Source organism: Neovison vison, chromosome 11 (genome assembly GCF_020171115.1).
Source record: "Neovison vison isolate M4711 chromosome 11, ASM_NN_V1, whole genome shotgun sequence".
Lineage (NCBI taxonomy): Eukaryota > Metazoa > Chordata > Mammalia > Carnivora > Mustelidae > Neogale > Neogale vison.
In genome coordinates this window covers 102,964,775-102,988,442 of record NC_058101.1, presented here as the reverse complement: position 1 = coordinate 102,988,442, position 23,668 = coordinate 102,964,775, and the positions used below count along the sequence as shown (strand labels likewise).

The 23,668-nt window shown below is 39.4% G+C and overlaps 1 protein-coding gene across 5 annotated transcripts in view; it reads left to right on the top strand.

The window, feature by feature from the left end:
* The window catches only part of NPNT (nephronectin), an 82,259-nt gene that overhangs the window by 36,323 nt on the left and 22,268 nt on the right, over positions 1-23,668 (top strand). For 3 of the 5 annotated variants that reach the window (XM_044224350.1, XM_044224352.1, XM_044224355.1), the window contains 6 exons: positions 3,578-3,670; positions 7,969-8,088; positions 9,322-9,441; positions 11,272-11,406; positions 11,682-11,804; positions 13,997-14,380. In XM_044224350.1, coding sequence (XP_044080285.1) covers positions 3,578-3,670; positions 7,969-8,088; positions 9,322-9,441; positions 11,272-11,406; positions 11,682-11,804; positions 13,997-14,380 — 975 coding nt within the window. The remainder of the gene's footprint in view (positions 1-3,577; positions 3,671-7,968; positions 8,089-9,321; positions 9,442-11,271; positions 11,407-11,681; positions 11,805-13,996; positions 14,381-23,668) is intronic. The other 2 variants (XM_044224353.1, XM_044224354.1) reach the window with 1 other exon arrangement.

The following is a 23,668-nucleotide window of genomic DNA, read 5'->3' as shown; positions in this document are numbered from 1 at the left end:
CAGGATTTATGGGCATAATTTCAAGAACCAGAACACTGGTGTTTGAAAAAGTATAAGGAATTGTTCCTGAACTATAAGATGACATCTATGCTAATGAAATGTGACATGTCCAATGGTAGGAGAAACTGTCATTGTCAAGTGTATTCTGTATTATCTGCTATTTGATTAACTGATTTTTTTCCAATGCTGTTTTTATAATATTTTTTTAACTTGGAAGTTACCAAACATACCAGGAAAGTCTTTTAGAAGTAAGTAGAGTTTTTGTTATCTCAGTTTACTTCTTTTAAAAATCCTTTTGACTTTCCTTCCCCTGTCTAAGTTTACAAGTAGTGACATGTCCGGTTCTGATTATTGAGTTATCGGTGTGCATCTGAGACTTCCAGCATGCTTCCCTTTTTAAAGTGGAGAAAATAAACCATCAGAGGTTTCATTAATATGTCAGTACCATAAAACTTTGTTGTCCCGATGCCAGGGGTTATACAAAGAAGGTTATTATAAGAAGCCACTGTTGAGATTGCAGAGAAATCCATTTAAATTTATTTGCAGGAGCTACATCAACTTTAATATGCTTCAAGGACACTGAAACTATTATTGTAACAAGGATCTGTCTCTGGGTATCTCCTGTTTTCAGAAAACCAGTTTATCATGTACTTTTTACTGTAATACATACCTGTTTCTCTGAAGAAAAATGGAAATGTACTGAGTTTATGTCTTGACTCCTAAAACTATATTCCTTAGGGGAAAGAGGATTTCATTAGTAGCAAAGTGGGATTTTACACCTGCGAAAACTAGTGCTGACACTGAAAATGTAATTTCAAGCCCAATCTTGAATATAAGACTACAGCTTACAGTAGAACTATGTGTTTTGATCATCTCTCTCTCCGTCTTCCATAACAAAAAAGCGATGTGGTTGAGTTCCCGATGGCATGTGGTTTATGCTCTTTTAGACCCTTTATGATCTCTGATTTCTGGGTCCCTGAAAACTATTACTAAAATGACTTGCACATGGTAAGGGCACATAAACTATTTGCTCAGTGAATGATAGTTTCATGTAATGGTTCTTGGTCCTGAAACACTTGTAAAGGGTTCCCCAGAGCTGTCCCGCACATCGCCTTAGGCAGCCTCTGAATCTGTGGCCTGAGAACACTGGTCAGGGTGAGAGGCGGCTGCGAAGGCCTGGTGAAGGCGACAGCTGTTGAGAGACACCAAGAAACGTGACTAGAGCAAGTAGTCTCTATCAGTTACACGCAAATCAGTGGAGACTGTTTTTTATCTGGACCATACATCTTAAGAATCTGGTAAATACGTCTCAGAAATATGAGAACTCAAACAGGTTTCTTTTTTCTTGAGGAGAGAAACGTTAAGAAGAGGTATAGTTAAACTATACCTATACAGTTCTATACAGAACTATGCAGTTCTTTCACAGAACTGGCAATTAGCTTCTGAGTAAAAATAGGTTTCTATATGCTGGCTAATTGAACAGAATGATAAATGAAAAGAGCAAAAAAAAAAAAAAGTAGGTTTCTGAGTAAGGCAAATACTTGCTAAAAAAATTGTTGCAAGTGGTGTACTGTGAGAAATAATCTCCTGGAAACAACTGGTGGAGTAAATAGCTTGTGTAAATGGCCAGCATTTAACCAGTGCCCTCTCAGAGCTGCCTGGGGAGCCTCCCAGAGAGCAGGGCGAGCCCACGTGCGAACTGGCTAAATTTAATAGCCTTGTCGCAAGATTAGGGTGAGTCTGCTGTTGTGGGCTTTCTTTTCCCTCGGAGTCCTTTCTGGATTTGCCATAGCTAGATCACATATAAAATCATAGGCTTGGGCTGATCATTAGCCTGTCCTATACGGCACATGGCGCCTCTCACAATAATGAAACTCTAACTCGGACTCTGGCAAGATTTGCTTTTTTTCCCCCACCTCATTTCTCTGGGAATTTTTTTCCTTCAGGTCTCTCCTCTTTGAGTCTCTGTACCCACACAAATTCTCTTTCCCTTCAGCCAAAAAGGGGTACTGTTATAGATAATAACATTTTTATAACTTTCCCATTAGGGAATGATTTTTATCACATAAAATACCCTACCATTGCATATTTTCAGAAATGAAAGACTTAGGTTTTTGAATGCACGATGTGCTTTATAATGATTTTGGAAGAAACAATTTATAAATATCAGATCCTAATGTTTTGACAAAGTTTATGTTTCATATGTTGAATTCCTCACCCCAAGAAAAGAACCAGTAACTTGTAGCCTAGAACTATACAGTAAACTTTAGTGGCTTATGTAAATCTCAAAGTTGATTGCCTTTATTTTATTATTTTTTTTTTAAAGATTTTATTTATTTATTTGTCAGAGAGAGAGGGAGAGAGAGTGAGCACAGGCAGACAGAGAGGCAGGCAGAGGCAGAGGGAGAAGCAGGCTCCCTGCCGAGCAAGGAGCCCGATGTGGGACTCGATCCCAGGACACTGGGATCATGACCTGAGCCGAAGGCAGCTGCTTAACCAACTGAGCCACCCAGGCGTCCCTGATTGCCTTTATTACTCCTAATATTTTTTTTAAAAGATTTATTTATTTATTTATTTGACAGAAAGAGATCACAAGTAGGCAGAGAGGCAGGCAAAGAGAGAGAGAGAGAGGGAAGCAGGCTCCCTGCTGAGCAGAGAGCCCGATGTGGGACTCGATCCTAGGACCCTGAGATCATGACCTGAGCCGAAGGCAGCAGCTTAACCCACTGAGCCACCCAGGTGCCCCTATTACTCCTAATATTAAGGTAATTTCTGACAGCCTTACTTTTTGAAAGATGGATAGTTTCAACCCAGAAACCAGCGTTCATTTAATTTGAAAGTTTAACTGGCTGTTAATACTATGAAAGTCTTAAAACAGGAGGTGATTGCCTTTTGGAGTCTCCTTGTTAGTCTTACCCATCTTATATTATTTTGATAAGTTATTAATGGCAATAGTTAACCTTTGTAGGAAGTTTATTGTATATTCCTACTAAATGGGACCTAAACATAACATAAGTTCTTACATTTGAATGAAAGCATTGATGAAGTACCATGCTATTTATTTTTAAAAGCTCTTTATGCAAATCATAAATTTGCACATAATTTGGGGGTATTTTAAATTATTGGGCAACATAATAGAGGAAAAAAGTCTTAAGTTGGACTTTTAAGACCTTAGTATCACTAAACAGAGCAGGTTGATTGTAATTAATATTTGTGTAATCTGCTTTTTGAGTGTTCTCTTTGTTGATGACTAAAATAATGCTTTAAAAAATGACCATCTCTTCTTTGGTGGTTTCTATAAAGAGTGGTGTGAGAATGATGTATGTGCATGTGTGCAAAACGTACATGTGATTTTTGGGAAGCAAGATGGGAGGGATAAATTTTAAGGAAAACAAAAATTCAAATTTTAAAAAGAGAAACTGGACAAACTAGAAACCTGTTTTAAAAAGCATGTACAATGTCTTTGCGAACTCCACCAACTTGATGTAATTGTTTAATATATACTTATAAAGATTTTTAGGGTTAAAAATGATATCAGTTCAAAGTTGACTCTTATTACCTTCTTCCTGGTGTGAAGATGAACACCTCTACCCAACTCCTCTTGACCAAGGCAGTGAACAGCCTCTTTTCCAACCCCTGGATCATCAAGCCACAAGTTTGCCTTCAAGGGGTGAGCGTGCCTTCTCTCAGGTGGGCTGCACTCCCACCCGCGCAGCTTCCTGCAGTTTTGTCACTTCTTGCAAATGTTCTCAAGACCCGCCCCGGGAGTACCCAGCCTTCAGCATCCTGAGCATGTAAAGCCAGCGGCAGGAGTACCCCCTGCTGAGCCTCTACTGTCCTTTCACTGCCTCAAATATTGCTTCTCTTTTCCTTTTCTGGGTTCAGAATGTTTTCTAAAAGCCAGATGGCAAAATAACTTTGATTTTCATAAGTGAAGTCAGGAATTCCAGAGCAAAGGAGATGGGGGATTTGATGGCTCTGGCTACGTGGATTTCAGAAGTGATGAAGTTTTCTTCCCCCCTGCCACATTTGGAGAGTTTTAGGTTACCTGGAAATCAAACCATACATTAACTTCCTTCTTTTGGTGTGCATTTTGTAACATTAGAAAGCCCCAGTTCTGGTTAAGTATAGCCTTTAAGTAGCTCTGTGATTATGAGCAAGTCATTTAATGGGTCTGAGTCTTAGCAAACCAGTTAGTTCCAGAGGGAGAATAATTCCTGCCCTGTTCACCTGCAGGGCTGGTGTGGGAACAGGAACACCAAAAAATATCTGTGTTTTCATTGCGATGGAAAGTCTTGTGCAAAAGTTAGATGGCAGCATGATTTTATGTTTTTGTTCTAAAAAGACTGTATCCTTCATCCACTCATAGGTTTGGTAATTTAGAATGACTGAATTGAAGCCATTTAAATTACTAATTATTGTCTCTCCACTGATAGGAAACTTAATGCAACTTGCGTATCTTCTGCATAAAGAATTAGGGCAATAGGATGAATTTCAACAGTGATAGTTTAAAGAATAAAGGTTATGGCAGTCGACATACTGACATCTGTTTGCCTATGACCTTCACTTTAGTCATATAAAGTGTAAAAGGTTAAATTTGAGACATTGCCCAATTTAAGGATCAAAAGAGAAAAAAGTCCAAATGCATTAAATGAATGAAAGATTATTTTCCTTAAAAATCCATTGGATTAGCTTATTGAAGGAGTCTATTCTAGATTTTTCAAGCTACTTTTCAGTGTCTGCATGCTAATAAAATTTCTGATTCTTTATTTCCTAAAATGTAATTATAATGCTGTGCAGCTTGCATTTTTGTTCTGAACTAGCTCCCTTCTTACTCCCCTCACCCCACCCTCCACCCCACCTCCCCAAGCTCCTGAGTCCATCAGCCTGCTTAAATACACTCCTCACTGTAATACATGTTCTTTAAGAATGTATACTTGGTAATTAAAGCATTTGAAATGTAAGTGGTTTAATTGTAAAGTGATGTCTTTTGATGTGATAAGATGGACACATGATGGAATTCATTATTTTTTATTCTAGATTTTCCTTATAATTTATGTTAAAGAGCAAGATTAAAGTGAATTTAAGTAAATGCCTAAAGTTTTCTTTCCTGGGTTCTTTTTGTCAGCTTTTAAGATTGGTTTGAGAAAGTGTGGTCAAGGAGCTTGTTCTTTACATTGTTCTGCGTGTTATTCTAGGAGAATGTACTATAAATTGGAAGTGTTTTTGAATTTCTGATTTGATAGTAACACCAGCATTACTAGATCAGTTAGTCTACGAGATTTTGGAAGCAGTACATATTAAGTCAATTTTATAAGGCATTAGGTCAATAAGAAAATGAAGTTATGATAATAATAGACTAGAAGCCCTGAAGAAAATTGAGAAAAAGAAGTTCATCACCAGGACACCAGATGCTTTTAATCTTTTGAAGCTCCCTGCTCTAGCAGAAGTCTGATATTTGGTAAATATTGATAGCGTGGATTATTGTGGAATCCTATTTCATAATTTTTGCAGTGGTTTTTGTAAGTGTCAGTGTGGAGTTTTTAGGACACACATGCCTGTAGCAGATGGGCAGTTACGGCCGTCGCTGGAGACAGCTGTCCAGGAGTGTCAGGCTCCCCATCACCAGCTGTTAAGAGTACAGACGGCTTTCTCACATGGCTTTCAATGTCTTTGGATATTTATGTGTCAAATTAGTAACAGTAAAATAGGCAAGAAATGTCTCTACATTTATCCATCGAAAGCTTCTGTTATTTCCTCTTCCATATTATTTCATAGAGTGATTCCCAGATGGGGGGTTGTTTTTGCCTGTTTGTTTTTGAATTACAACATTGTTTTTCACTTCCTTTCAGTTTCATGATTCTTAACCCCAAAGTGCTTTTTCTTATGGGAAGGGAAGGATAAATCTGGACTGAAGACCACCGGCAGCCAGCCTCAGTCTGGATCATGAAAACTCTTCTCCCGACAACCTTGAGGGGTTCTTTATTGGTCAAGACTAGAGCTGCCTCAGCTTGGCTTCAGCTCTAATTCATGGACAGGATGAATAAAGAAATTTCAGTCAGCATAAGTATCCCTTACATATGAGCTGTTTAGAGCTACAAACCTCTGACCAGTTTCTGTGGCTTTTTATAAAGAAGCCTAACGGTTCTTAATTGACACATTTTCTGTCCATTAGTATCCTTCCCTTGAGATACAGAGTTCAGTCTCACTGTATGGCTTTGTTGAATCTTCTGTTTTATGCAAAAAATATTTAAAACAAAGCCTTTCTCTAATAAGGTACTCAGACTTAAATACCATTTAATATCAGTCAGGGACTTACCAAAGCCAGGTGTGAATCTGCAGGGGTCTATGCTTGTATTAGGAATGATAATTAACTTTTCTTACAGCATGAGAAAAGATTCCCTGACTCTAATTTTTAGTAAATCTTGAAATACAAGGTAGAAGAATATGAGACGTAGGGTGAATTTCTCTTCCTTCCTTGATTTAAAATTTTTACTTCATTTAATAGAAGGAGAAGTCAAAATTGTGTTGATAACATAATCTGCAAAGTATTTTCTTGGAAAAAATTTTTAAAAAATATTTTTTAAAATGTGATTGTTTTGAATGCCCATGACTGGGCACTAGACAATAAAGTAGAAACTGAAGAAAGCAAATGAGGCGAAGGTTTCTGGTTTACTTAGTTAGCCTTCCTAGGCTTCACCCAGCTGGGAACCTGCTCACTGTTCTGTTAAGGTTAGAAAAAAGACCAAGTTGGAAAGTCAGTAAAATATGAAAGCATTTATAAACATAGTAATTATTAGGTGGTTTTAAAACAGTATAGTCTGGTGGTTTAATTAAGTGAAATATATAGATTTCCAATAAGTGGGCAGGTCAGATTTAAATTTGATTAGATGAAAACATCTTTGCCACTAGATATATCTATATATCTAATTTGGTGACATAGATTAATAAACAGGTGATTACGCTGGCAGTTCCAGATGAAATAAACATGTGGTCATATTTCTTTTTAATGAAATCTGCATTTGGAGCCTTACTATTTTAGTGTTTTCCATTATGAATTTTATGTTCACTTGAAGCAGTATTCAACTTCATTTAGAAAATTTTTATGTGGAGTTGATTAATTTATGTTGATATTTAAACCAACAAACCTAAAATACATAATAATAGTCTGTCATGTATCATCCCTTAGTATTTCCATGTGCCTTTCTTAACTGCCAAATGAATGAAAGTATGTTGGAGGGTAGGTTTTAGGGTGGTATTTTATTTTGTGACTTAAATACATCAGGAAAGCAGGAAACTGAAATTTCTCCTTTAATCTGAGATCAGAATAGACTCTGTAAGACTGAACAAGAGAAACCACAATAGTGATCACTGTAATTCATGTAGCTCTTACCTCTGAAAATAAAGCTCTCCTTTGGAAAGGTCAGAGCAGTTGAATGTTTTAAAATACTTCCTATAAACTGAGAATGGCTCACAGAGAATTGTCCTAAAACAGAGACAGAAGGAAATTGAAAGAGGAAGGTCACATCGTCAGGAGTGAAGCCAGTAGTCAACTCCGACATTTGGAGGATATTGGAGTCAGTCAGGTAAATAACTGAGGACCTCCACCCGTGAGGAGGAGGGTAGGGATGGTAAGGGAGAGTGTGTCTGTGAGGAGACTTTCCAACTTTCCTTTGCAGACAGAGACCACAGGTACTACGTAGTCTGAGCTCCAGAAATTCACACAGCCCTCTCATTGTTAGGAGGCGTTTGGTCATTTTTGATAGAAGAAGGCTCTCGGTCACCCCTCGTGTAGCCAGCATGGAGTTAAGATGGTATAAACGGGCTCCGTCTCTTCTGTTACCGACTGGTGGCCGCAGCTCCTCCTGCTTTTCTCGTTCATTCTTCAATATAGCGAAGTATTTTAAATGGTTTTCCATCAGTGTCGAAGCTTTCTCATTTTGCTGCATCAACTCCTGCTCTTTGCAGATCTAAATGAGTGTGGCCTGAAGCCGCGGCCGTGCAAGCACAGGTGCATGAACACTTACGGCAGCTACAAATGCTACTGTCTCAACGGATACATGCTCATGCCGGATGGGTCCTGCTCAAGTATGTCAAGAATCTTAACTGTTCGATAAGTGCTCACGTAGCGCTCTGATAACGGTGTGTGAAAATAGCCTTCCAGCCCTCCGAACCAGGACGTGAGCCCGTATTTATGTGTGCCTCAGGAACGGCAAATCAAAATACAAGCTGCCCGTTGGACATGTCTAGCATTATTTTACCACGGGCGCCAGTGTTAAATGGATTTGGAAGTGGTATTTAAGCATCATAAAACTAAATGTATTTTCTAGTGTTTTTCCCAACACATTTTTGTCTGTCTTCTCTCTGGGCAAAGTCCTGTGCCAGCTAGAAGAAGAGGGTTAGTGCCTGTGTGAGGACTGGTGCTATTCACGAGCATGGACACTACCCTGATAGCCGGTGGGGAGTCCATCCAGTCTGCTGACTGAGCGTAAACCATTCGTTCAGAAGCGCCTTCTCACTTCACTTTTACAGTTCTTTCTAATGGACTAAGATAGTACTTTTCTAAAAAAAAAAAATTTACATCAAATGAAAAATGATTCCAATAACATTAGATTTCAGTGTCTTTGTGAGGAAGTAATGTATTGTGTTTTCCTATTATCGTTTGGATGTGTTTATTAGATGGCCAATGCCCTGAAATTTTCTATAGGCTGGACATTGAATTGAGTTTGTGTTTCTATGATCTCTGACAAGTGAGGACTTGATTTTTTTTTTTCACTGAGTTATCTGTTAAGTGAGTTATCAATTAGTTAATTTTCAGTTATCTCTCTCTAACTGGGTTGTATTTTATTGGTAAGCTCAGTTAATCTTATTTAGCATTGCATATTTAACATGGAACCTTTCGAATTAGGTGAATGCATGTTTAAGACCATTTAGTAGTGATGTTAGAATCCTCTAATGTTGTATGATCTGGTAGGGGGTCAACTATTGACCCTAGAAAAATGTAGTGGGAGACTGAGAATGTTAATTGGATGTTTAGGTGAAGACCAGAATATAGCAGGAATAATCTGGAAAATTACCTCAATCCTTCACTTTCCTTAGCTCCTAGAAAAATTTCTAGATAATCTATAAGAGATAAAGTTTTATATTTGTTTTTTCTTCTTTTAAATGCATTAAAGGTCTTCCCCAGATGAAGAATATCGATTGTTGGATAATTGAGGCCTTTTTGTCTTCATTGTTTAAAAAAAAAAAAAAAAGACTTGTTATTTCGGTTATAGAATTTGTCCGCTGCCTCTCTGTGTCAGCCAGTCACGCTCTTTCCAGGTGCCCTGACGTGCTCCATGGCAAACTGTCAATATGGCTGTGATGTTGTCAAAGGACAGATACGGTGCCAGTGCCCCTCTCCCGGCCTACAGCTGGCTCCTGATGGGAGGACCTGTGTGGGTGAGTTGTAAACTCAAGCATCTCTGTCAGCAGCCCCTGCAGGATAAGAGGAGAAAGTGAAAGGTGATGGGAGTAAGGAAGAGATGCAGTTATCTACATCAGACAGTTGGCTGTCCTTAGGAGACAGCACATGTCTCAGGAGAGGACCTCTCTGTGAATGGATAATGAGAACCTTGTTTCCCTAAAAATGAGGGACAGGAGGAAGCTTCAGTCAGAGGAAACCTTGTGTGCAAAGGCTCTGAAGTTTAAAAGAGCACAGTATTCAGGGAAAGCGGAAGAGCTCTGTAGTTCTAGAATGTTAGGAAGCAGTGAGTGATGAAGCTGAATAGGTAGGGCTAGATGGTACGTACTGCACGAAAGAGTTAGGTTTGTTTTCCTCTAATTTAGGGAGACGGTATAGGATTGTGATTAAATCTGGGCTTTGATTTCAAACCTAGTGCTGCCAAGTCCGTGATAGGTAACCTTAAGCAAGAGACTTCCTTTCTTTGAGCTTGAGTCTCTTCATCTTTAGTGGAAGTAATGCAAGGTACCTTGGTGGCTTAGTTGGTTAAATGTCTGCCTTTGGCTCAGATCATGATCCTAGGATCCTGGGTTGGAGCCCCGCATCAGATTTCCTGCTCAGCAGAGAGCCTGCTTCTCCCTCTCCCTCTGCTGCTCCCGCAGCTTGTGCTCTGTCTCTCTCCCTGCACATAAATAAATAAATAAAATCTTTAAAAAAAAAATGGGAGTAATGCCACATACAACCATTGTATGCATTATGTCTGCAAAGAGCTGAGCAGAGTACCTAGCATGTAGTACGTACTCAATGAATAGAGGCAGTCAGTGATTCAAGAGAGACTTATTTAGTACTTTTTGTATTTCAGGCACTGTGACAACTGCTAGGATATATAGTAGTGGACGAGGCAGACAAAATTTTGATTCTCACAAAGCTGTTGCTCTAATAGGGAAGAGGGAAAAGAAATATCCAATAAAATTACAAACAATACTCAATGTTAATAGGAGGTACTAAGAGGGAAACACAAAGGGTGTTTTTTAGAAAGTAATGGTCAAGGAAAGCCCTGCAGTAAACCTGGACCACAGGCTCTGTGAAGAACCACCAAGCAGGTGGAAACAGCGTGGGAACCTCAGTAAGAGAGACCAGGGGCTGGTCTGTGTGAGGGTAGGAAGAAAAGCAGGCCCATGTGGCTTCGTGCACACTGAGTACGAGGGGTGGGGCCTTGACATATAACTGGTAGGTTAAGTAAGGATGACATAGTTAGTGCAGGGCGTTCATGGACATCCTGAGGAATGAGGATTTAATTTAAAAAGCAAGTAGAACGGTTGAGGAGTTTTAATATTCCAATCTTAGGTTGCAATAAATCATTTTGACAGTTGATTGGAAATCCTCTGGAGGTGGTGAGATTGGTGGGGAAGAGACCAGTTCAGAGGCCCTTGTCACAGTCTAACCTGGAAGATGGCAGGTAGGGTAGTGGCTGTGGGTGAAGAGAAGATGAGGCCTGATTAACGGGGCCTGATGATTTGGGGTTATGGGAATTGTTAAGGATGTTAAGGCTATTGTTAAGGATGCCTCATGTTTCCAGTCAGAGCAACCAGTGGATACAGGTGTGGTCTGGGCAGAGAGGTGGTGCAGGAACACGATAGCTCTGGTTAGGAGGATGCATTGGAATTTGGAGATGGGGAGTTTACGTAGCCCGTCGGGGCAACCAGCTGGATAACATTTAGGATGAGCAACTCTGTGCCAGGCAGCCAATTGTCGACGTGTGTTTTAAAATCCTATCCACCTGAACATGCTGCTGTTCTTTCTAAGACGCAATTGATTTCTGCTTCTAGATGTTGATGAATGCGTTACCGGAAGAGCCTCCTGCCCTCGATTTAGGCAGTGTGTCAACACTTTTGGGAGCTACGTCTGCAAGTGTCATAAAGGCTTCGACCTCATGTACATTGGAGGCAAATACCAATGTCACGGTAACGAACCTTAGGCATCACTTGTTTTGTTTCTTTCTGGGGTACTGGGGTGGTGACTGGGAAGTCGGTGGCAGGGAGGCGGCTGGCCATGCACTGAACAGAAACCCATGCGACCGTTTTTGGTAGTTCTGGATGCACGTGTACTTTGTTTCTTTCGTTCATCTGCTGGTTTTACGTGGACCTTCCAAAAAAATTTTTTTTTTTTTAATTCTGTATATCTTTGATGTCATCATACTGCTCTGGCAGATAAACTTCTTTTCCCATTTCCTATGCAGATATAGATGAATGCTCCCTTGGTCAGTATCAGTGCAGCCGCTTTGCTCGATGTTACAACGTACATGGGTCCTACAAGTGTAAATGTAAAGATGGATACGAGGGTGATGGACTGAATTGTGTGTGTGAGTAATGGTTTTCTCCTGGCTCTGATTTCTAGCAGGAAATACAGGATTACAGGAAGGCCATTACAGAGAAAGATGAAGAACAAGATTAATTATCCAAAAGTACTTTTTATAGCTAATAATGTTAGTCTTTATTTTCTGCAAACAAGCAAATCACTTGCTCAGGTATTTTAAAAAAGTTAAAGACTCAGTAATACATTTAATCTTAAAAGCATTCAGTTCCTTTGCTGAAACGTCTCAGTATGGCTGGCAAGAAATGATGGAGCTCTTCCTGAGAATTTGATTTTGTTCTAATCAGAAGTAAATGTTTGTCATTAGCATTACATTAAGACAGAGGGGAAAATTTGGATATATACCAGTTTTTTGTTCCTCTGTTTTGTGTGTCCTAGTTTTATTAAAAAATCATTCTGATATTTACTTTCTCTAAATTTAGGACAGTTTTGCTTTTTAAATCCTTACCAGCCCTGTTTGGAATATGGCTATGTTAGTAGATAAACACACAAAAAAAATAACCTCCAAGATGAAAGTTGTACAGATTAAAGGCCATAATTTAGCATGCATTTCATATGACAATAGATAATTTTTAAAGTTTTGGAATAAAATATTTACTGAAAATCATGAGCCTTAGAATCATAGGATTTAAAGGATTTTTGAAGGGTCATGTAGTCATATTCCAGGCCTGGAGTGTATCATTCCAGGAAATTAAATGTTAATTCCTTTTGGTGAAGATAACCACAGAAAAAGTTTCCACAGAAAATCATGATGACCTCTGAAGTTTGTTTTTTTTTTTTTTTTTTAAAGATTTTATTTATTTTTGACAGACAGAGATCACAAGTAGGCTGAGTGGCAGGCAGAGAGAGAGAGGGAAGCAGGCTCCCCACGGAGCAGAGAGCCCGATGTGGGACTCGATCCCAGTACCCTGAGATCATGACCTGAGCCGAAGGCAGTGGCTTAACCTACTGAGCCACCCAGGTGCCCACCTCTGAAGTTTTTTTTAAGCATTTGTATAAATTAATAAGGGAGAAAGCAAAGAAACTTAAAAAATATACAGAGCAGTTAGGGTACCTGGGTGGCATAGTCGGTTAAGTGTCTGACGCTTGGTTTCTGCTCATGTCATGATCCTGGGGTCATTAGATCAAGCCCTTTGTCTGGCTCCACAGTCAGCATCGAGTTAGGCTGGGATTCTTTCTCCCTCTCCCTTTGCCCCTCCTGCTCCTGCTCTCTTACTCTCTCTCTCAAATAAATAAATAAAATCTTAAAAAATACAGGGACTCCTGGGTGGCCCAGTCAGTTAATGGTCTGCCTTCATTTCAGGTCATGATCCCAGGGTCCTGGGATTGAGTCCCTCATTGGACTCCCTGTGGGGAACCTGTTCCTCCCTCTGCTACCCCGCCCCCAACACATGCTCTCTTTTTCTTGCTCACCCTCTCTCTCTCTATCTCAGATAAACAAAATCTAAAAAAAAAAAAACACAACATTTTGGGTGCCTGGGTCACTCAGTGGGTTAAGCCTCTGCCTTTGGCTCAGGTTATGATCTCAGGGTCCTGGGATTGAGGCCCACATCAGGCGCTCTGCTCAGTGGGGAGCCTGCTCCCCCCACCCTTACCCGCCTGCCTCTCTGCCTACTTGCTTTCTCTGTGAAATAAATAAAATCTTTAAAAAAAAACTTTAAAAATATATATGGGACACTTAATGAACATATTTTGCATGAGTTGAATTTATGTAGAGTATGGAAGAGAAAAGTATTAGTCTTTAGATTATTCAAAACCTGATTTTATAATATATGTGTGCCCTTCGGACACTTAACAAAGATTCTGAACAAACATTTCTCATATTTTAAAAACTGTAGAATGTTTCTACATTTTAAAAATCTCAAGGATTGTTGTCTTTTTTCATATTACACTTGAAATTCTTTGTGTTGTAAATAATACATATCCATTACAGAAATACCAACATAATTTTTGCATATATCCGCAGGATGGATATGTGTGTATTTGGGTATATATATATCATACATACACACACATAGTTGTTATTTGGAAAAGAGCATGACTTATGATAGAGGAATATTCGAAATGTGAAAAGTAAGCCTCGTTGGCATGAGGTACTCGAATGTGTTTTTCACAATTTGATGCCACAGACTTTTAGAGGGAGACGGTTATACACTAATTTAAATCTTTTGACTATTTCAGATATTCCAAAAGTCATGATTGAACCTTCAGGTCCAATTCATGTACCAAAGGGAAACGGTACCATTTCAAAGGGTGATGGAGGACATAGTAACTGGATTCCTGATGTTGGAGGTACTAGGTGGCCTCCGAAGACACCATATATTCCTCCTGTTATTACCAACAGGCCCACTTCAAAGCCAACAACAAGACCTGTACCCAGGCCAACGCCAGAGCCAACCCTACCCCCATTCACAGAACTCGGAACTTCACCACCTGCAACAAGCCCGGAAAGCACAGGCACCCAGCTGACACCCGTAGTGCCTGTTGTCACCACCTCTCCGCGATGGATCACAGTTGACAACAGGATACAGACAGATCCTCAGAAACCCAGAGGAGACGTGTTCAGTAAGTCCTAGAAATGTTAGCACCACCCTTGGTAATCACAACTCTGACCATTTTCTGTAAGTTTTTTTTTTTTTTTAAATTTTACATATAATATGTGAGATCATATAGTATTTGTCTTTCTCTGACTTACTCCACTTAGCATCATGCCTCAGGTGTATCCACATTGTCTCAGCAGGATTTTCTTTTTTAAGGCTGAATTGTGTATATATCCCTTTGTGTATTTATACTAGACATTCTTTATCCACTCATCCGTTGGTGGACACTTAGGTTGTTTCCATGTTATGGCTTTTGTAAATAATACTGCAGTGACCGTGGGACTATCTCTTTGACATATTTTCATTTCCTTTGGATAAATACCTAGAAGTGGAATTGCTGGATCATGTGATAGTTCCAGCTTTAATTTCTTGAGGAACCTCCAATTTTCCATGGTGGCTGCACTAATTTACATTTCTACTGACAGGGCACGGAGGTTCTCTTTTCTCCAGCTCCTTGACGGCATTTGTTATCTCTTGTCTTTTTGATTATGGCCATTCTAACAGGCACAAAGTGGTATCTCATTGTGGCCTTATTTCCTTATTTGTGATGTTGAACCTCTTTTCATGCATCTGTTGCCCATCTGTGTCCTCTTTGGAAAATGTTCCTCTGCCCATTTATAATCAGATTAGTTGGGGATTTTTGCTATTGAGTTGTATGAATTCCCGGTGTATTTTAGATATTAGCCCCGTATCAGATATATTGTCTTTAAATATTTTTTTCCATTCCATAGGTTGTCCTCTCATTTTGTTGATGGTTCCTTTTGCCATGCAGAAGCTTTTCTGTTTGTTGCAGTCCCACTTGTTTGTTTGTTTTTTATTTTATTGCTTGTGCTTTAGGTGTCATGTCCAAAAATTCATTGCAAGTCCCACAACAAGGAGTTTTTTTCCTATATTTTCTTTTAGGAGTTTCATGGTTTGAGGTCTTATGGTCAAGTCTTTAATCAATTTTGAGTTAATATATTTATGTTATATAAAATAAAGGTCTACTTTCATTCTTTACATGTGACTATCCAATTGTCCCAGAACCACTTACTGAAAAGACTGTCTTTTCTCCATGGAGTATTCTTGGCTCCCCTGTCAAATATTAGTTGACCTTATATGCTTGGGTTTACTTCTGTACTGTTGATTTTGTTCCACTGGTTTGTGCCCCTGTTTTTATGTGAATACCATATTGTTTTGATGACTTTAGCTTTATAGTATAGCTTGAAATCAGGAAGCATGGTGCTTCTTGCTTTGTTCTTTTTCTCAGGATTGCTTTGGTTACTGAAGGTCTTTTGTGTTGTCATGTTTTTAATAAGCTCTTTACAATGGCATTTCCATCATGGGCCATGCCTGGAATAAGAATGAAACACAAAAAGAATTAGCTGTACAAAGTGTAAGTCCTATGTCTTTATTGTTAAATATTATAAAGAACTGTAAAAGGAAGTCAGCTGGGCAGATCACAGTGTGTGTAGAAATGGAAGGAGTATCACGAAGTCATATGGTAGATCTCATTTCCTATCCAGTGTGAGACTTCTCCTAACAAATTTAGATTTATTCAGAAACTCTCAGAGATAGGAAACCTAACTATATCGCATCCCATTTAACTTCTAATTTAATTTAACTAAATTTAATCACTAAATACTTTCAAATGTGTTTTAGAATTCCAGGCCTTATATTAGGCATTGGATTTACAAAGATAAAACAGGTAAAGTATAATGTGGGAAAGAGAGTCACCTAGAAGATAACTGGGATACTGTGTTAATGAGAGAGATTAGAGCACCCAGTCAGGCTTGGGGAAGGAAGTTTTGGGGTAGGCAGGGGCAAAGAGCTTGAGGAAAACTAGATACTAGAGTTCATAGGGACACCAAAGACACAGAAGGAGGAAGCAGGCTCACATAGGCAGTAACCTGCTGGTAAACCTGTCCCTTGAGTTTGCTGTATCCAGTGGTTGGATCTAGAGGACTAGAGCTAAATCAGATCAGAGACCCCCAGATTTTCAGTGGGTGACTGGGTAAAGGATTGTATCACCCATAGAGATAGAGGCTAGAGGTAAAGCAGCAAGTTTTGAAGGAGGAAGAGGTCATTTCCTTATTAGCAGACCAAAATGTGTAATTTTATAATTTGCAATCTCTCCCTGTATTTACCTGTCACATGTCACCATGCTGGCTGTTAGCCTCCTTGGCATTCACTCCTCCTGTCTCCTCTTCTTCTTTGCCCACTGCTCCCTGATGGAAACAAACTTCGCTCCTTTATATTGAATTCTTGTGCAATTTTTTTTTTTAAACAGGTAAAAAGAACACTGACATTTTGAATTTTTAAAAGACAAGAAGCTTCTCTTTGTATGTGACTCAGATTTCTCTTCTATGTTCTTGTCCATTTAAAGAGAGAGTGAAGTTCTGTAATTCTGATGTAGTTGTAATTGTTTATGCTTTAGGTAATAAATGTAATTTTTAGAGGATTCCAATGGTAGATCCAGTAGTATGTTTCACATGCACATATATTTTATTTGAAAATGTATTTTTTCAAGATTTTATTTATTTATTTGAACGACTGAGAGCGGGCAAGTGAGCACAAGCAGAGGGAGTGGCAGGCAAAGGGATAGAGAGAAGCAGGCTCCCCACTGAGCAGGGAGACTGAAGCAGGGCTCAACCCAAGGACCCTGGGATCATGATCTGAGCCAAAAGCAGACGCTTAAACAATTGAGCCACCCAGGTGCCCTGAAAATGATATTTTTAAATCTTTCTCCTCTTTGCCTTTCCCCCACCCTCCCTTCTTTTCCTTTGCTCTCTGTCTCTGCAGTGCCTCTTTCTTTCTTACTCCTCTGCTTTGTTTTGTTTTCATCTCTTTATCATGTCTGTTCCCGGGTGCTTAAGTATGGCAAGTAATTATATTATTCTGTTGCCTTAAAGTAGGCTCATAAAAACTTGGCCACTTAATATAAAAACACACTGTGACAGAGATATCAACATGTTTCTGAGTCTTTTAGTATTTTCTCTTTTGTAAAAAAGGGCACCTGGGTGGCTCCGTAGGTTAAGCATCCCACTCCTGATTTTGGCTCAGGTCATGATCTCAGGATTGTGAGATGGAGCTCTGGGTCAGACTCTGTGTTGGGCATGGAGTTTGCTTGGGATTCTCTCTCCCTCTTCCTCTGCTCCTCCCCACTTGGCTGGCATTCACTATCTCTCTTTAAAAAAAAAAAAGTATGTCTTTCTTTCCATCATTCCTCTGCATATCAACACATGTGAATTAAAAGTCACATTAAAGTTTAACAATAGAATTGAGCAGGATAAGGCTGGGGAAACATGGAGTTCCTATGATGTTTGAGAGCTCTCATTCTAAGAGAGTGTGATCTTAAAGACATGCCCCGGGAAAGAATTCTCTTGATCAGATGCCAAGGTGGCCACATGTCACAGATAGCTTTGCTGCCTCCAGACACTCCTGCACCAGATCGATTCCGCTCGTGTTCATCTTTAGCTGGAGCCCTGCTTAGTGTTTGCATGGATGAGGGTATTTTGGACACTTCTTAATTTACTGTCTTGTGATTCTAGCATATTTTATGAATAAGGGAGGGCTCTAAGTTTTGAATTCAGGACAAACTGTGCTGAGCAAATTCAGGACAAACTGTGAGAGCAGAAAGGAACCTTAGAACTATTTTTGTTTAACCCCATCTCTTCATTGATATTTTCCTCACTTCTGGCAAAATAATTTTTTAAGTCATCCTTATTTCTCCACGGGTCTGAGAATAGAATTTGGCTCTCCTCATTTCATTTAAATGTTCAGGTGACATTAATGACAGCCACTATTGGGCAGTCTCCAAACAGCCCTATACTTCAGTTGTATTTTTCATTACATTGAAAGATATATATTTGTTTAATGGAAGAGGTTGTAAAATAGAGCTTTTCTTTATAATGTGTGTGTTATATGTGTAATTATGTATTGTCCTCCTGAGGAAGGACTAAAGGTATTTTAGGAAATCAGGAAAATCAAGGAAAAGGAAATCAAGAAAAAAAATTATAACACAAATACATCTCTTACCCAGACTTCTCCCCAAACTCTAGACTTAGATATCCCCCTGCCTGTCTAATCTTTCCAGTGAGATGCAAATATATGTATCAGACTCCACATTTCTGATAGACTCTGATTGTCAGCCCAAATACATTCAACCCACAGCTTTTTCCACCCTGGGAGATATCACCTCTGTTCTACCAGTTGCTAAGGCCAAAGAACTTGGAGTCCTCTCCAGCTACTCTTTGTGTAATCTGTATGGAAATGGTGTTAGCCTTACCTTCAAGTTCTGTCTTGAGTTGGAGCACATTTCGCCATCTCCTGTGCTGCTTCCCTGACCCAAGCCATTCTTCCTGGGGAGGACAGGTCCAAATTCCTTTACCCACATGAGTTGTGGGATATAGAATTTTTCAGAGTTTAGGAAAGTAGTAAGGTACATATGTATACTGAAACAGATTAGTGTTTCTACAGTGAAACATATGACTAGTTATGCTCATCTGGCTGAGTTACAGAATGAGCTTTTGGGTTTCGGCATTACGAGGCAGGAACCACGGACCTGCAGCACAGGAGCCTTTGGCAGGTCTCCCTGCTTCCACTCTGGCCCCTCCATGGTCCCCTCTCAATCCAGTGACATGAGGGATCTTTTAGAACAGAAATGAGATAACAGCTTTCACAGCTGTGCCTCAGCATGTGCTTGGTTCCATATGGATGTAAGCCCGCCTGGCATCTCACAGAGTCCTACGGGATCTCATCTCACACTGTGCCCTCGGTGACTCCTCACCTCATCCTCACTGCTCCTGGCTTAGGACTCTTGCTCTAACCATTCCCGCTCCCGGGAACACCCCCCCCACACACACCAGCTCTCAGCTTGGCTCCCTCTCTCACCTCTTTACACAAATGTCAGCTTACCAGGGAGACCACCCTGATGCCCGTATTCCATACTGTGACCCCTACCAGCCGCCACCGGTATACTCTCCACTGCTTTTCTCTTTTTGATACCATTTATCACCTTCTAGTGTACTGTGTTATTTACTTACTTATTGTGTCCATTGTATCCACTACTGGAATACAATATTTTGAGGACAGGATCTTTGGTTTGTTCACTGGTGTGTCTCAAGGACCTAGAGTAATGCCTGGCCCATAATTGGCACTTGAACATCATTTGTGGAACAAAGGAATGAATAAATCACTCATAGCATTTGAAAATAAATTACCATTTAATCAGATTTTCCATACAAAACTAGTGTAATATAATAACACATTTAATCTCTATTTAAGAATTAAAAAATATTCTTTTCTGATTGTACTTAGTTTTTTACTGTGGTGCTTCAACGATTTTTCCCCTCTCTTTCTTATCTCTCTTCCTCTTTTCTTTTTAGAGATTGGCATTCTATTCAGTGGATTATTAAATTTGAAAATTTGATGATAATGAGAAGGCAAATGATGTCAGTGTGATACAATGTCTCAAAAAATATATTTCCTAACTCCTGAGACTAGCTCAAATAATTCTTGCTTTATACTTTTTTTATTTGAAAGTTGGCTTGTAAGAAGTTATGCACCTTTCATTTTTTAATGTGGAAAGGTTTAAGAAACAGCCTCTTAAAACAACATTTCTTGTAGGTATAAACAAAATACCATTGAAGCTGGAATTTTTGTCCTTTTACTACTACAAAAGAAAGGGTTTCAAAACACCAAAAAAAAAAAAAAATCAAACTTCAAATAAGCAATCCAGATGGAATGATTATAATGCAGCCTTTTTACATTATAATTTGGGGCTAAAAACTTTCATCTAAACCATCATCAATTAATTACCCAAGTGTGATGTCTGTATGAGGTTGGTTTTTTTTGTTGTTTTTAAATATTTTACTTATTTATTTGACAGAGATCACAAGTAAGCAGAGAGGCAGGCAGAGAGAGAGAGAGAGGGAGAGAGAGAGGAAAGCAGGCCCCCTGCTTAGCAGAGGGCCTGATGCGGGACTCAATCCCAGGACCATGAGATCATGACCTGAGCCAAAGGCAGAGGCTTAACCCACTGAGACACCCAGGCACACAAAGTTTTAAAGAAGTGATTCCAGTTATATCTCAAATCACTAAGGGAGACTAAAGTCCCTCACAATAACACATCTTACTGTTGAGATATTCTTTCTTGTATTTAATCTAAATTCTTGAAACGATAGTTTATACCAGTGCAGTACTGTCAGGTAATGTGGCTGATGGACACAGCTGCTCAGTGTTTCCAGACCCTATCTATATTCCATGTATTCAAAGAACACTCTCTAGAAATTACTTAACTGTCTCTTATTTGGGCTCAGTAATTTCTGTTTCCTAAACCTTTTCTTAGAAAGACTGTTTTTCAAAGAAAAGAAGACTGTTTTTCAACCACTTAGCAATCTTTTTGGGTTGCCTTTGAACACCCTTCATTTTTCAGATCTGTCTCAAATGATAGGGTCCAAAGATAGGTAACAGTCACATCTGACCCAATATTGACTGTAAGCAGAATTTCTTTAAATATGTTTTTCTAATCTAAATCATTTCCCTCTGTTTCCAATTTATATTATATTATAGTGCAGATTTGTGGGCAGCCATTAATTCCCCAGGTATTTTTCCCCTGAAATAGTCAGATTTATAGTGCAGATTTGTGGGCAGCCATTAATTCCCCAGGTATTTTTCCCCTGAAATAGTCACATAGTGGCTGGTACAGGGATACCTGGGTGGCTCAGTCAGTTAAGCGTCTGCCTTCATTCAGCTCAGGTCACGATCCCAGGGTCCTGGGATGGAGTCCCACATTGGGTTCCCTGCTCAGCGGAGAGCCTGCTTCTCCTTCTGCCTTACCACTTCCCCTGCTTGTGCCCTCTCTGTTTCTCCGACAAGTAAATAAAACCTTTAAAAAATAAACAAACAATGGCTGGCACATAGTAGGCACTCAAAAATATTTATTGAATAGAATGAAATAAAATTTTATGTTGGAATCAACTTTTTCTCAATCTAAGTTATTCTTTGAATGCTTGAACTCGCTATATTTAACTTGTTGATTCTGATAGTTTGTCCCCAAATGATCAAAGTTATTTTAGCTTTTTCTTACCCCCAGTACAGCTTAGTATAGTCACTGAAAACAAAGTTTCTCTAGAAAATTCTCATATACCTCTAAATTTTGAGCATGATTTAGGGAAATAGTGTTGAGGCATGTGAAACTGAGGAGTTCTTAACTCCTGCTAAGGAGAGAAAACATTGAACCAGAAGATCCAGTTTTGACCCTCACCTCTATTATTTATGCGATACATGACTTTGGACAAATTCTGTGCATTAGCTCTCATCTGCATGGTTTCTGAGACCAGAGAGCTGATCTTGGACTCTGGAAGAACCTGGTGGAGGGGGCTCAGAGCAGAAAGACACCGGGCAGACTTAGGGCAAGAAAAGCAGATTTAATTGGTAGGATGCCTATTTGTACACCAGAGATAGGCTGCAGGGAATTGCTAAAAAGTCAGAGACTGAGCACCAAAGACAAAAATCTGGGATCAGAGCATGTAGGAGTTATCCCAAAGCAAAGAACATAAGAAAAGCTTTATGTAGAATCTGAAGTAAAGGAACTTAGGGAGAAATGCATTTCTAGTCTAGCAATATGATGAAATATTATGCAGCAGTGTTTTCTGAAAAATATTTAATGTCTTGGGAAAACACTGATTTTATAAAAAGGATAAGTAGAGAACTGTATATACCATTTGGCCCCAAGCAGGTGCAAAATACATGTCTCCATATGTTTGGGTGAATATGGATGTTTGGAAGAAAAAAAGAGCAGATTAGTGCTTGTGAATCTATATCCAGTTGATGATATTTGGGGTGATTTTCCTTATCTTTTCATTGTCCTCACTCAATGAGGTTTACTATTCTCATTCCCACTGCTGTTGGCCACTAATTCATTCTAGGAGTGATTCCTTAGGAGAGACCGTCAGTGCTCATAGAATCCCACTCTCCCCAGGAAGAGAGTGAGCTGTGTGTTTTGAAAAAGTACCCCATGGAATTGTGATTCTCAATCATATTAATATTATTTAGAATATGCTGGATTTTAGAAATGCTTTAAAGATTTTATTAACTTCTATTTTTAGCTTTTCAAAATGGTCTTTACAATCGAGTGTCAGACATGTCCAGTTTGATCTAGGACGCTCAGATTACTGCAAGGACTGTAATACCACTTGGACGAGGAAGCAGATTTTTTTCCAACTTGTCAGCAGTTCAACTTGTTTGAACCAGCATAACCTCGGGTGCTTATTTAAGATGTAGATTCCTAATCTGTACCGCACATTTACTAAATCAGACCTGCTAAGGAAGTACTTCTTTGTCTTGGTGTGTACACAGGTCACATGGAAATGTGTTAAAGTGAAAGTTCTGACTCAGTCGGTCTAGGATAGGACCTGAGATTCTGCGTTTCTGACAAGCTCACGGGTAGTGCTGTTGATCTGCAGACTGCACTGAATAGCAGGCTTATTCCACACTAAGCCCTAATGGTAGTTCCAGCCTGTAGAAGAGTGTCTCGAATGGAGACAGAACTGGCCAGCTGTGGAGTGTTTCAGATGTAGCAGTTGTGCCTAAAATGTGGTATGAAGCATCTGGGTCACATAAGGAAGGAAAGTGTTGCCAAATAAAGATTACAGAATATAATGTAACGTCTGTCAGGTGCTCTTAGGAGTAGCCTTATCAGAGAACCAGACTCCCTGCTGCTTTGTTATTCTAGATCCTGAGAATGTGTTGAAATTCCAAGTATCAGGCAGTCAAAAGAAAACTTTCCATTTTATTGATCGTTGCACCGCTGGGCTGTGTACGGTTTCCATGTCTTGTCTTCCTTCCGTGGAGTTTATAGTCTGTGGCTGGTGTGATCACATTGTTCTTAGTCATGAAAACAGGACCTCTTTTCCGATGCTGTGTGGTAATGAGTAAAAAGATTGTTTCTGCTGAGGGGTGAAAAGGTCTTCAAACTAGTTTGCTTTCTCTTATACAGCAAGGCCCAGAGAGACCCCGAGAAGATGCCCAACATCTCCCTGTAGATTACATTTCTGCTAGCATTTGGAAGCAGTGAGTTGTCACTGCTTACAGGTCAGGATCTGGCGCAGTGAATCCTGAAAGCTTTCAAGATTTTGGATTCATATTTAATTTGATTTGATGGTGGCTGGTAAGAGAAAAAATAGCTCTCTCCGGAAGGTACAAATTGAATTCTTGGTGAACGTGACCAAAGTCAGAAATCAAAAATTTTTTAAGTTGAATGCACATTTGT